Below are 13,765 nucleotides of genomic sequence, written 5' to 3' on the forward strand. Positions count from 1 at the left end.
CTTGGGATAATTGGGAATTCCCCGGCTTCAGCCTCTTCCCCCGCTTCCGCGAGATCCTCAATTTCCCAAATCGTGAGGAAGGATCCCAAATTCAGTTTTCCAATGTTTTTTCGTGGCGTTTTATCCCCAATTTTGGTTTATTCCCACCCATTTCATGGCAAAAATCCATCTCCGAGTGACGCTGGATGTTCCCGTCCTTGGCAAAGGGGTCGGAATTCCGTGATCGTTTCAGGGCCAAAATCCATCTCCGAGTGACGCTGGACGTCCCCGTCCTTGGCAAAGGGGTCGGAATTCCGTGATCATTGCACAGCCAAAATCCATCTCCGAGTGACATTGGATATCCCCGTCCTTGGCAAAGGAGTCGGAATTCCGTGGTTTTGAGGTCAATTCCAACAATTTGAGTTTCTCCAAACCTGGCCATGGACGCTTCCAGGGGTGGGGCACTGCTGGAATTCCTTGGTGGGATCTCCCAGCATTCCCAAATTTATCCAAAAATTGGATTTTTCTCCACGGGAAATTTTCCTGCTCCGAAATTCCTTTGGCTTCAACTTCCATTTCCCTCTCCCAGCGCCGGGGGTGCTCCAGGGTGAGTTTCCCGTGGAGTTAAAGGTCGGAAAAGACTTCCAAGATCCTCAAATCCAATTCCCAGGCTCTTTCCTCAATCCAATTCCTCCCCGCGATCCTCGAGTTCATCGAGACCGTGAAACTCCCCGGGGGAAGGTGGAATTATCCCGGGGAATATTCGGGGATAACCAACGGAAAACACATTCCCGGCATAACCCAAACCAGCCCGGCCTCCTCTTCCTCATTCCACCCTCAAATATTTCCCAGAAAAACAAAAAAAATCCCAAAAAATCTCGTATTTGGCATTTTTTGCTCCGAGCTGGGATGGAAATCGGGACCTGAAGCTTTTTAATTATCGAGACCGTGAAACTCCCTGGGGGGGTGGAATTATCCCAGGGAATATTCGCGGATAACCAACGGAAAACACATTCCCGGCACAACCCAAACCAGCCCGGCCTCCTCTTCCTCGTTCCGTCCTCAAATATTTCCCAGAAAAAACAAAAAAAAATCCCAAAAAATCTCGTATTTGGCATTTTTTGGAAATCGGGACCTGAAGCTTTTTTAATATCCTTGCCTTGAATTCCCCGGATGAGGCGGATATTCTGGATATTCGCTTGCGTCGTCGTCGGCCGCGGAATTCCGGTTGTGTAATTCCAAGGAAAATGTTCTCCGAATTTTCACGGGAAGCGCGGGGGGCTGGAATTAAGATTAAATCCGAGGATTTGGAGCTGGGATTTCGTTTCTATTCCTGGATTTTTGCCATGGAGCTGAGCTATTGCCCGGATTTTTCCAAAGGCTGGGGAATGCTGCCGTGCTCTAGGCAGGGCAAATTAAAAAAAAAACTGCTGGATTTATTGATTTTTTTTTTTAAAAAAATTAATTTGGGTTTTGTTGTTGTGCCAGAGGTTCCCAGGATAAATTTCTGTCGGTGCCGGAGGATTTGTAAGCCGAGGTTTGGGGAAAATTGTTGGGGGAAAATGAATTTTATTGGCGTAGAAGCATCTGGGTTAATGGGAAATCAACTTTATTAGTGGGAAATCACCTTAATTATAGAAAAATCACATTAATTATTGGAAACCACCTTAATTATTGGAAAAATCACATTAATTATGGAAAACCACCTTAATTATTGGGAAAATCACATTAATTATGGAAAACCACCTTAATTATTGGAAAATCACCCTTATTAATGAAAAATCGTCTTCATTAATAACATCATCTTCATTACTCTAAAATCACTTTTTAAATTGGAAATCATCTTAACTATTGGAAAATCATCTTAACTATTGGAAAATCACCCTTGTTCCTGGAAAATCATCTTAATTATTGGAAAATAACTTTTTTAATTGGAAAAATCACCTTTTTTATTGGAAAATCACACTTATTACAGGAAAATCGTCTTCATTACTGGAAAATAATTTTTTATAATTGAAAATCACCTTAATTATTGGAAAATCACCCTAAATAGTGGCAAATCACACCTATTAAAGGAAAAATCATCTTCATTAATAACAAATCATCCTCATTACTGGAAAATCACCCTTATTAGTGGCAAATCACACTTATTAATGAAAAATCATCTTCATTAATAACAAGTCATCTTCATTAATGGAAAATAACCCTAATTGTTGGAAAATCACTTTTTTCACTGGAAAAATCACCTTTATTAGTGGAAAATCACCTTTTTCATTGGAAAATCAGACTTATTAATGAAAAAATCATCTTCATTACTGGAAAATCATGTTTTATAATTGGAAATCGCCTAATTATTGGAAAATCACCTTAACTATGGAAAAACCACCTTAATTATTGGAAAATTATCTTTTTTATTGGAAAATCACATTTATTAATGGAAAATCATCTTCATTACTGGAAAATCACTTTTTATAATTGGAAATCACCTTAATTATTGGAAAATCATCCTTATTAGTGGCAAATCACACTTACTAAAGGAAAAATCACCTTCATTAATAACAAATCATCCTCATTACTGGAAAATCACCTTAATTATTGGAAAATCACCTTTATTAAGGGAAAATCATCCTTATTAGGGGAAAATCACCTTTTCCATTGGAAAATCAGACTTATTAATGAAAAATCATCTTCATTACTGGAAAATCACCGTAATTATTGGAAAAACCACCTTTATTATTGGTAAATCACCCTAATTAGGGGAAAATTACTTTTTTCACACTTTTTAATGGAAAATCGCCTTTATTCATGGAAAACCACCTTCAAAGTGCCCCGAAAAAGCTTTGGATGTCTCCCTCACCCAGCCAGGGACACGATTTGATGGATAAAAACCAGATAAAAACCGGATAAAAACCGGGTAAAAACCGGATAAAAACCGGATAAAAACTGGATAAAAACCGGGTAAAAACCGGATAAAAATGGGATAAAAACCGGATAAAAACCGGATAAAAACCAGTTAAAAACCAGATAAAAATCAGATAAAAACCGGATAAAAACCGGATAAAAACCAGTTAAAAACCGGATAAAAATCAGATAAAAACCGGATAAAAACCGGGTAAAAACCGGATAAAAACGGGATCAAAACGGGATAAAAACCGGATAAAAACCAGTTAAAAACCGGATAAAAATCAGATGAAAACCGGATAAAAACCGGATAAAAACCAGTTAAAAACCGGATAAAAATCAGATAAAAACCGGATAAAAACCGGATAAAAACCGGATCATCCAGCTCAGAGGGTGGCGGTCCAAGGTTCATTCCCAATGTTTGGCTCCTCTCCCGATCCTTATCAATAACCTGGATATCCTTATCAATAATTGGATATCCTTATCAATAACCTGAATATCCTTATCAATAACCTGGACATCCTTATCAATAACCTGGACATCCTTATCAGTAACCTGTATATCCTTATCAGTACCCTGGCTATCCTTGTCAGTAACCTGGACATCCTTATCAATAACCTGGACATCCTTATCAATAATCTGGACATCCTTATCAGTAATCTGGGACCCACCCCCGGCTCCAGACGCGCCGGAGGGCAGGGCTGGATCTCCAAGGGATTTTTGGGATCGAGGATGGGTTGGGAAGAACTGGCCAAGGTGAAGGCCACGGGATGGACAAAATGGCGGCGGCGCAAGGATTCGGGAATGCTGGGAATTGTTGTCCCAAGGGCAGGCGAGGGAGGGAAGTTGGGGACGCCTCGGAAAGTCCAGCGAAAATTGAATCCTCGTTTGGCCAAAACTTGGAAAATTTTGGATTATCCGAAACCTGGGAAAGCTGGGAGAATCCGGCGGGAATCACCAGGATGGAGCACGGGGTGGGTGAGGAGAACATGAGGGAGCCGGGCTGGTTTTGCATGGAGAAGGATTTTGGGGAGACCTCGGGACACTTTTCCAAAACCGAAGTTGGGTTTCCAAACCGGTCGGGTTTTTGGTTGGAGCCAGTTTTGCTTCCTGCGATCAGCTCCATGAGATTTCATCCGTCGGGATTTCTGGGATGCGATCGCAGCCCCGTTCTTGTGGAAGTCCTTGGTGCCCACTTTGGGAATTTGTTTGGGTTGAGTTTTCCCGATTATCCCGGTTGTTCCAAGGCCAGGTTGGGTGGGAATGTCCGGCTTGGGGACACAAACCGGGCCAAGGTGGAGATTCCAGGAAAACGTCAAACATGGAATGGTTTGGGTGGGAAGGATCCTCAAATCCATCCAGTTCCATCCTCTTTCCATGGGCAGGGCCACCTTCCACACATTGGGAATTTGTTTGGGTTGAGTTTTCCGGATTATCCCGGTTGTTCCAAGGCCAGGTTGGGTGGGAACGTCTGGCTTGAGGACACAAACTGGTGGAGATTCCAAGAAAGACCTCAAACATGGAATGGTTTGGGTGGGAAGGATCCTCAAATCCACCCAGTTCCATCCTCTTTCCATGGGCAGGGTCACCTCCCACCATCCCAGGTTGCTCCAAGCCCCATCCCACCCAGGCTGGACAATTCCAGGGATGGAGCATCCACAGGTCCTAAAATTCCTCCTTTAATCCAACTAATCTGTTGGCCAAGTAAAATCCGTAAGGATTTGCCCTAAAAACCTTGGAAAAACATCTGGCCAAGGGTGGGGGCTGCGCTCCGTCACATCCTTGCCCGCAGGAAATCGGAATTCCTGGTTAAATATTGAGCTGCCCAGATCCCCCCAATCGGAATTTTTGGGATGGATTCGCTCATCCATCAGCTCCAAAACTTGTTGGAGATGGATGGGAGGAGGCCTGGAGCTCGTTTGGATGGGGATAATTAACTGGAAAAGGAAAAAGGATGGATGGAAACCAAGCCCTGGCTCCGATGGATTGGGAAGATCTTGGAAGCGACAACTCCGAAAAATTCCAAGGAAAATCCGTCAATTTTTGGTTGAGCCGAACTGAAGGATGGAGGAGCACGTGGAGCTTGATGCTGGCACCTGGAATAGAAACCTGGGATCCAGAGGAGCGGGAATTCCGTCCTGGATGGGTGTGGAGGAGCTGTTGGTCCATCCCACGTGGGGAATTCCGGCGTCCGTTGGGTTTGACGATCCCGTTTCGGCCGTGGCCGGGTTCCAGTGGAGTTTTTAGATGGAAAATTTGACATTCCCACCAGGTTTTCCTGCTGTGCTGGATGGGGGTGGAGTGCTGGGAAGCAGATCCATAGGGAAGGACCTTGAAGAGCTCCAGAAATCTCCTGGAATCATGGAATGGGTTGGGTTGGATGGGACCTTAAAGCTTATCCAGTTCCTGGGCAGGGACACCTTCCCAGATCCCGGGTTGCTCCAACCTGGACTTGGGCACTTCCAGGGATGGGATCCATCTGGATTCCATCATGGATGTGGAGATCCTTCTGGATTCTGCCATGGATTTGGGGATCCGTCTGGATTCCTCCACGGATTTGGGGATCCATCTGGATTCCATCATGGATTTCAGGATCCATCTGGATTCTGCCATGGAACTGGGGATCTATCTAAATTCTGACACGGATTTAGGGATCCATCTAAATTCCACCATGGAATTGGGGATCCATCTGGATTCCTCCATGGATTTGAGGGTCCACCTGGATTCTGCCATGGATTTGGGAATCCTTGTGGATTCTGCCATGGATTTGAGGATCCATCTGAATTCTGCCATGGAATTGGGATCCATCTGGATTCTGCCATGGATTTGGGGATCCATCTGGATTCTGCCATGGATGTGGAGATCCATGTGGATTCTGTCATGGATTTGGGAATCCTTGTAGATTCTGCCATGGATGTGGAGATCCATCTGGATTCCACCATGGATTTGAGGATCCATCTGGATCCCGCCATGGAATTGGGGATCCATCTAAATCCTGACATGGGTTTGGGGATCCATCTGGATTCCATCATGAATTTGGGGATCCATCTGGATTCTGTCATGGAATTGGGGATCCATCTGGATTCTGCCATGGATGTGGAGATCCATGTGGATTCCTCCATGGAATTGGGGATCCATCTGGATTCTGCCATGGATGTGGAGATCCATCTGGATTCCAACATGGATTTGAGGATCCATCTGGATTCTGTCATGGAATTGGGGATCCATCTAAATCCTGACATGGGTTTGGGGATCCATCTGGATTCCACCATGGAATTGGGGATCCATCTAAATTCCACCATGGACTTGAGGATCCACCTGGATTCCTCCAAGGATGTGGGAATCCATCCGGATTCTGACATGGATTTGGGAATCTGTCTGGATTCCTCCATGGATTTGAGGATCCATCTAAATTCTGACATGGATTTGGGAATCCTTCTGGATTCCATCATGGATTTGGAAATCCATCTGGATTTCTCCATGGATTTGGCGATCCATTTAAATTTTGACATGGATTTGGGGATCTACTTGGGTTCTGCCATGGATTTGGGGACCCATCTGGATTCTGCCATGGATGTGGAGATCCATGTGGATTCTACCATGGATTTGGGGATCCCTCCATGAATTTGGGGATCCATCTGGATTCCTCCATGGATTTGAGTGTCCGTCTAAATTCCACCGTGAATTAGGGGATCTATTTGGATTCCACCATGGATTTGAGGATCCATCTGGATTCCACATGGAATTCGGGATCCATCTAGATTCTGACATGGATTTGGGAATCCATCTGAATTCCATCATGGAAGTAGGGATCCATCTAAATTCTGCCATGGATTTGGGGATCCACCTGGATTCTGACATGGATTTGGGAATCCGTCTGGATTCCTCCAAGGATTTGGAGATCCATGTGGATTCCGTCACGGAATTGAGGATCCATATGGATCCTGCCATGGAATTGGGAATCCATCTGCATTCCATCATGGATGTGGGGATCCATCTAAATTCCATCATGGATTTGGGGATCCATCTGGATTCCACTATGGATTTGGGAATCCATCTAAATTCCGCCATGGATTAGGGAATCTATTTGGATTCCTCCATGTATTTGGGATCCACCTGGATTCTGTCATGGAATTGGGAATCCATCTGGATTCCGCCATGGAACTGGGGATCCATCTAAATTCTGACATGGATTTGGGATCCATCTGGCTTCTGCCACAGAATTGGGGATCCACCTGGATTCTGACATGGATTTCAGGATCCATCTGGATTCTGACGTGGATTTCAGGATCCATCTAAATTCTGACATGGATTTGGGAATCCATCTAAATTCTGACATGGATTTGAGCGTCCGTCTAAATTCCACCGTGAATTAGGGGATCTATTTGGATTCCACCATGGATTTGGGGATCCATCTGGATTCCACTATGGAATTTGGGATCCATCTAAATTCTGACATGGATTTGGGAATCCTTCTGGATTCCATCATGGATTTGGAAATCCATCTGGATTTCTCCATGGATTTGGCGATCCATTTAAATTTTGACATGGATTTGGGGACCCATCTGGATTCTGCCATGGATGTGGGGATCCGTCTGGATTCCTCCATAGCTTTGGGGCCCATCTAAATTCTGCCATGGATTTGGGGATCCATCTGGATTCCATCATGGGTTTGGGGATCCACCTTCTAAATTCCACATGGATTTGGGTACAGCACTGGGATCGGAGGTGATGCCTTTCTCTCAGGAATCCTGGAGGAGGAGGAGGAGGAGGAGGAGAAGGAGGAGGGGGAGGGGGGAATTCCATAATTCCATTCACGCGCGCCGGCGAGGAAAAGGGGATTGAGCAATTCCACGCAGCCGTAATTCCCGGGCTGAATCCCATTAAAATCGGCTTTGACAGAAGCTTCATTTTATTGCTCCACTAAAATTTTGGGGCTTCATCCTATTAGGGAGATTTGTTTGATGGGTGAATCCCATCAAAAAAATAAAAAAAATAAAATAAAAAAATTTAAAAAATTTAAAATTACAAAAAATTTAAAAAAAAAATTTAAAGACTCCCAACTCAGGCAGATCCAGGTCGGGTGAATCCCATCCAAAAAATAAAAAAATAAAAAAAAAATTTTAAAAATCAAAAAAATTACAAAAAATTAAAAAAGAAATTAAAGACTCCAAACTCAGGCAGATCCAGGTCGGGTAATTCCCATCCAAAAAATAAAAAAATTAAAAAATAATTTAAAAAATCAAAAATTAAAAAAAAAAAAATTACAAAAAATAAAAAAAAAATCAACGACTCCAAACTAGGGCAGATCCAGGTCGGGTGAATCCCATCAAAAAAATCAAAAAATAAAAAAAAAAATCAAAAAAATCAAAAAATATAAAAAAATTTTTTAAATTACAAAAAATTATAAAAAAAATTCAAGACTCCAAACTCGAGGGGCTCCGGGTCGGGTGGGTCCCATCCCGGTGGGATCGATCTCCATGAATCGCGGAGGATTCGCTGACGTTCTCCTCCGCCGTTCCTGTTTTCCAGCTCGTCGCCCTCGGGAGCGTTCGAGAAGGAATTCGACGTTTACCGGGATTACGGCGCCGAGGGGCAGCTCCTGCACTACAGGTAGCCGGGATTGGGAACGTCACCCGTGGTTTATTCCCGAAGGTTTATTCCCAATCCTTCCCCTCGTTCCCTTCCGTTCGCGCCTTGCCCCTCGGGTCTTTGTGGAGCGCCAAAAAATAAGGAACCCCAAAAAGTCCTCAGTGAACCCCAAAAAGTCCTCAAGGAACCCCAAATGTCCTCAGTGAACCCCAAACGTCCTTGTTGAATCCCAAAAGTCCTTGTTGAATCCTGCCGAGTCCATCTTGGGCCCCAAATCCTCGTTGAACACCCCAAATATCCTCATTGAACCCCAACATTCCTTCTTGAACCTCCCCAAATCCTCATTGAATCCCCCAAATATCCTCATTGAACCCCAAAATTCTTTCTTGAACCCCAAATCCTCACAGAAACCCCAAATCCTCTCTGATCTCCAAATTTCCTTCTGGAACCCCAAATATCCTCACTGATCCCCAAAATTCCTTCTTGAACCTCCCCAAATCCTTCTTGAATCCCCAAATTTCCTTCTTGAACCCCAAATCATCACAGAACCCCCAAAATCCTCACTGATCCCAAATTTCCTTCTTGAACCCCAAAACCTCACTGTACCCCCAAAATCCTCCTTGAATACCAAACTTCCTCACTGAACCCCAAAATTCGTTCCTGACCCCCCCCCAAATCCTTCCTGAATCTCCCCAAATCCTCACTGAACCCTCAAAATTCCTTCTTGAGCCCCAAATATCCTCACTGAACCCCAAAATTCCTTCTTGAACCCCAAATCTTCACTGAACCCCCAAAATCCTCATCCCCAAAATTCCTTCTTGAACCCCAAATCCTCACTGAACCCCAAAATTCCTTCTTGAACCCCAAATCCTCACTGAATTCCCAAAATCCCCACTAAAGCCCCAAAAATCCTTCTTGAACCCGAAATCTTCACTGAACCCCCAAAATCCTCACTCATCCTCAAAATTCTTTCTTGAAACCCAAATCCTCACTGAACCCCAAAATTCCTTCTCGAACCCCAAATCCTCACTGAATTCCCAAAATCTTCACTGACCCCAAATCCTCGCTGAACCCCAAATATCCCCACTGACCCCCAAAATTCCTTTCTGAACTGCAAAATCATCACAGAACCCCCAAAATCCTCACTGAACCCCAAAATTCCTTCTTGAACCCCAGATCCTCAGAGAACCCCAAATATCCACAATGAACCCCAAAATTCCCTCTTGAACCCCAAAACCTCACTGAACCCCAAATATCCTCATTGAACCCCAAAATTCCTTCTTGAACCCCAAATCCTCCGAGGACCCCAAATATCTTCACTGATTCCCAAAATTCCTTCTTGAACCCCAAATATCCTCAGGAAACCCGAAATTTCCTTCTTGAACCCCAAATCCTCCCTGAACCCCAAAAATCCTCATTGAACCCCAAAATTCCTTCTTTAGCCCCAAATCTACACTGAACCCCAAATATCCACAATGAACCCCAAAATTCGTTCTTGAACCCATAAAATCCTCATTGAACCCCAAAATTCCTTCTTGAACCCCAAATTTCCTTCTTGAACCCCAAATCCTCACTGAACCCGCAAAATCCTCACTGACCCCGAAAATTCTTTCTTGAATCCCAAATCCTCCCTGAATTCCCAAAATCTTCATTGATCCCCAAAATTCCTTCTTGAACCCCAAATCCTCACTGTACCCCCAAAATCCTCCTTGAATACCAAAATCCCTCACTGAACCCCAAAATTCCCACTTGAACCCCAAATCCTCAGAGAACCCCCAAAATCCTCACTGAACCCCAAAATTCCTTCTTGAGCCCCAAATATCCTCACTGAAACCCAAAATCCTCACCGAACCCCAAAATTCCTTCTTGAGCCCCAAATATCCTCACAGAACCCCCAAATATCCACAATGAACCCCAAAAATCCTCACTGAACCTCCCCAGAATTCCTTCTTGAACCTCCCCAAATCCTTCTTGAATTCCCCCAAACCCTCCCTGAACCCCAAAATTCCCCGTGGGACCCCACCAGCTCCTCGTCGAACCCCAGAATTCCGATACGCGGATGAAAGCGGATTTTTGGGATTCGCGGAGTCACTCCCGGCCTGCTTGCTCCGGGTTTTGGTAAAACCCCAAATTCCAGGGTTTTTTCCCAGGAATTGGGGATGAGAGGAGGAAAATTCCAAATTTCCAAGAGGGAGAACCAGCAGGGCGATGGGATCGGGGTTTTATCGAACGTTCTCCATGAATCCATAGACAACCTGATCCCAGCCGGGAGCCGGGCGGGTGCGATTCCCAGGAAAGGGCGGGAAGGAGCCAGAATTGGGAATTTTGATTGGGAATCAGGGATTGGCAGCGGGAGCCGAGCCGGAATCCATCGGGATTTGTCGGGGACAACTTGAAAGCTTCGGTGTGGCCGCACTCGTGAGCTGGAGACGCCTCCGTCTTCCCAATCCCATAAAAACCCAGGAGTTTTCCAGCAGTTTTCCCGCTTTTCCAAGCTGGTCTCCATCGCATTCCATGGAATTCACCACCACTGAGTGACCTCCTGGGAAGTGTTGGAATTAATTGGCACTTGAGGATGAAAGGGATAAAATTCCAAATTTCCAGGAGGGAGAACAAACAGGGCCAGAAACCAGAAACCCTGGGATCGGAGTTTTATCCTCGTTGGCCGAACGTTCTCCATGGATCCATGGACAACCTGATCCCAGCCGGGAGCCGGGTGGGTGCGATTCCCAGGAAAGAGCGGGAAGGAGCCAGAATTGGGAAGTTTGGTTGGGAATCAGGGATTGGCAGCGGGAGCCGAGCCGGAATCCATCGGGATTTGTCGGGGACAACTTGAAAGCTTCGGTGTGGCCGCACTCGTGAGCTGGAGACGCCTCCGTCTTCCCAATCCCATAAAAACCCAGCGGTTTTCCAGCAGTTTTCCTGCTTTTCCAAGCTGGTCTCCATCGCATTCCATGGAATTCGCCGCCACTGAGTGACCTCCTGGGAAATGTCAGAATTAATTGGCACTTGAGGATGAAAGGGTTAAAATTCCAAATTTCCAGGAGGGAGAACCAGCAGGGCGATGGGATCGGGGTTTTATCGAACGTTCTCCATGGATCCATGGACAACCTGATCTCAGCCGGGGGCCGGGCGGGTGCAATTCCCAGGAAAGGGCGGGAAGGAGCCAGAATTGGGAAGTTTGGTTGGGAATCAGGGACTGGCAGCGGGAGCCGAGCCGGAATCCATCGGGATTTGTCGGGGACAACTTGAAAGCTTCGGTGTGGCCGCACTCGTGAGCTGGAGACGCCTCCGTCTTCCCAATCCCACAAAAACCCAGCAGTTTTCCAGGAGTTTTCCAGCAGCTTTCCATGAGTTTTCCAGCAGCTTTCCCGCTTTTCCAAGCTGGTCTCCATCGCATTCCATGGAATTCGCCGCCACTGAGTGACCTCCTGGGAAATGTCAGAATTAATTGGCACTTGAGGATGAAAGGGTTAAAATTCCAAATTTCCAGGAGGGAGAACCAGCAGGGCGATGGGATCGGGGTTTTATCGAACGTTCTCCATGAATCCATGGACAACCTGATCCCACCCGGGAGCCGGGTGGGTGCAATTCCCAGGAATGGTGGGAAGGAGCCAGAATTGGGAAGTTTGGTTGGGAATCAGGGATTGGCAGCGGGAGCCGAGCCGGAATCCGGTGGGATTTGTCGGGGACAACGTGGGTTTGGGCTGGTGGCAATGAAAAGCGTCCCTGGAGACGCCTCCGTCTTCCCAATCCCATAAAAACCCCGGAGCAGCCCCGGCCGCCCTTCCCCCGGCCAGCCAAGGAGCCAATTAGCAGCTTGGCTTAATTAGCGGTGAGTGGACGAGCTCTGGTTTAACCCCGTGAGCGCCACGTGCTGGAATCGGAGCTGGCGGTGGATTCCTGTTAATTGGATTAATTGTGAGGGGGGAAATTATTGGTGGAATCGTGGAATGGGATTGGGTGGGAGGTCCAAGGTTGTCCCATTCCACCCAAAACCATTCCAAGGGCAGGGACGCCTTCCAGTATCCCAGGTTTCTCCAAGCCCTGTCCAACCTGGCCTGGGACATTTCTTGAGATGGAAGCGCCGTGGTGCTCCAGGATCTTTGGACAGGGATTGGGAAGTCCCAACGTGGTGATGACAAATTTGGAGCAGGATGGAACCCAACCAGAGCTTCCAGGATCCATCATGGAGTGGGATGAGCCCCAAACGCTTCCAGTGGAGCTGCCACAGCTCCCTCGTTTCCAATCCCTGTTTGTGGAAAGATCCTGGCGGTTTGGGATTGGGTGGGAGCTCCAAGATCGTCCAATCCCACCCAAACCGTTCCAAGGGCAGGGACACCTTCCAATATTCCAGTTTCTCCAAGCCCTGTCCAACCTGGCCTGGGATGGAAGTGCCGTGGTGCTCCAGGACCTTGGGACAGGGATTGGGAAGTCCCAACATGGAGATGACAAATTTGGAGCAGGATGGGACCCAACCAGAGCTTCCAGGATCCATCATGGAGTGGATGAGCCTCAAACGCTTCCAGTGGAGCTCCCTCGTTTCCAATCCCCGTTTGTGGAACGATCTTGGAGGTTTGGGATTGGGTGGGAGCTCCAAGGTTTTCCAGCCCCACCCAAACCGTTCCAAGGGCAGGGACACCTTCCAGTATCCCAGGTTTCTCCAAGCCCTATCCAACCTGGCCTGGGATGAAAGCGCTGTGGTGCTCCAGGACCTTGGGACAGGGATTGGGAAGTCCCGACGTGGAGATGGAGAATTTGGAGCAGGATGGGACCCAACCAGAGCTTCCAGGATCCATCATGGAGTGGATGAGCCTCAAACGCTTCCAGTGGAGCTCCCTCGTTTCCAATCCCCGTTTGTGGAACGATCCTGGAGGTTTGGGATTGGGTGGGAGCTCCAAGGTTGTCCAGTCCCACCCAAACCATTCCTGATTTTTGGAAGTCAATCCATTTCCTTGGAAGTGAGGAAGAGGAGCAGAACTGTGATTCCCTGAGGAGCCATGAGATGAAAATCCCATCTTTTGGGGAAAAAAGGGATGAGGGTTGATGGTCGCTTTTGGTGGTATCACGGTGGTGGCACCTCCAGTTATGGTCTTGTGGTTCCTCCTGGTGGGTTCCTGATGGGATTGATCCCAGAGGAACTCACTGGAGACCCCCCCGGCCATCATGGATGTCCCAAACCAAGAGGACAGAGATGGGTGGGGAAGGTCCACCCTGAGCTGACCTTCAGCAAGGTCAACCTGACCTTCATCCAAGTTCATTTTGGTGTTTCCTCATCGTGGACATTCCATAA

General features: G+C 46.6%; 1 protein-coding gene across 1 annotated transcript in view; it reads left to right on the forward strand.

The window, feature by feature from the left end:
- Nucleotides 1-13,765, forward strand: part of ARHGAP39 (Rho GTPase activating protein 39) — a gene marked incomplete at its 5' end in the record, with an annotated part of 71,824 nt that overhangs the window by 7,731 nt on the left and 50,328 nt on the right. The window contains one exon of the mRNA XM_054295346.1: nucleotides 8,413-8,493. Coding sequence (XP_054151321.1) covers nucleotides 8,413-8,493 — 81 coding nt within the window. The remainder of the gene's footprint in view (nucleotides 1-8,412; nucleotides 8,494-13,765) is intronic.

The sequence above is a fragment of the Melozone crissalis genome, unplaced genomic scaffold (assembly GCF_028551555.1).
Source record: "Melozone crissalis strain CALT ecotype California unplaced genomic scaffold, PUWL_Pcris_2 ptg000646l_1, whole genome shotgun sequence".
NCBI lineage: Eukaryota > Metazoa > Chordata > Aves > Passeriformes > Passerellidae > Melozone > Melozone crissalis.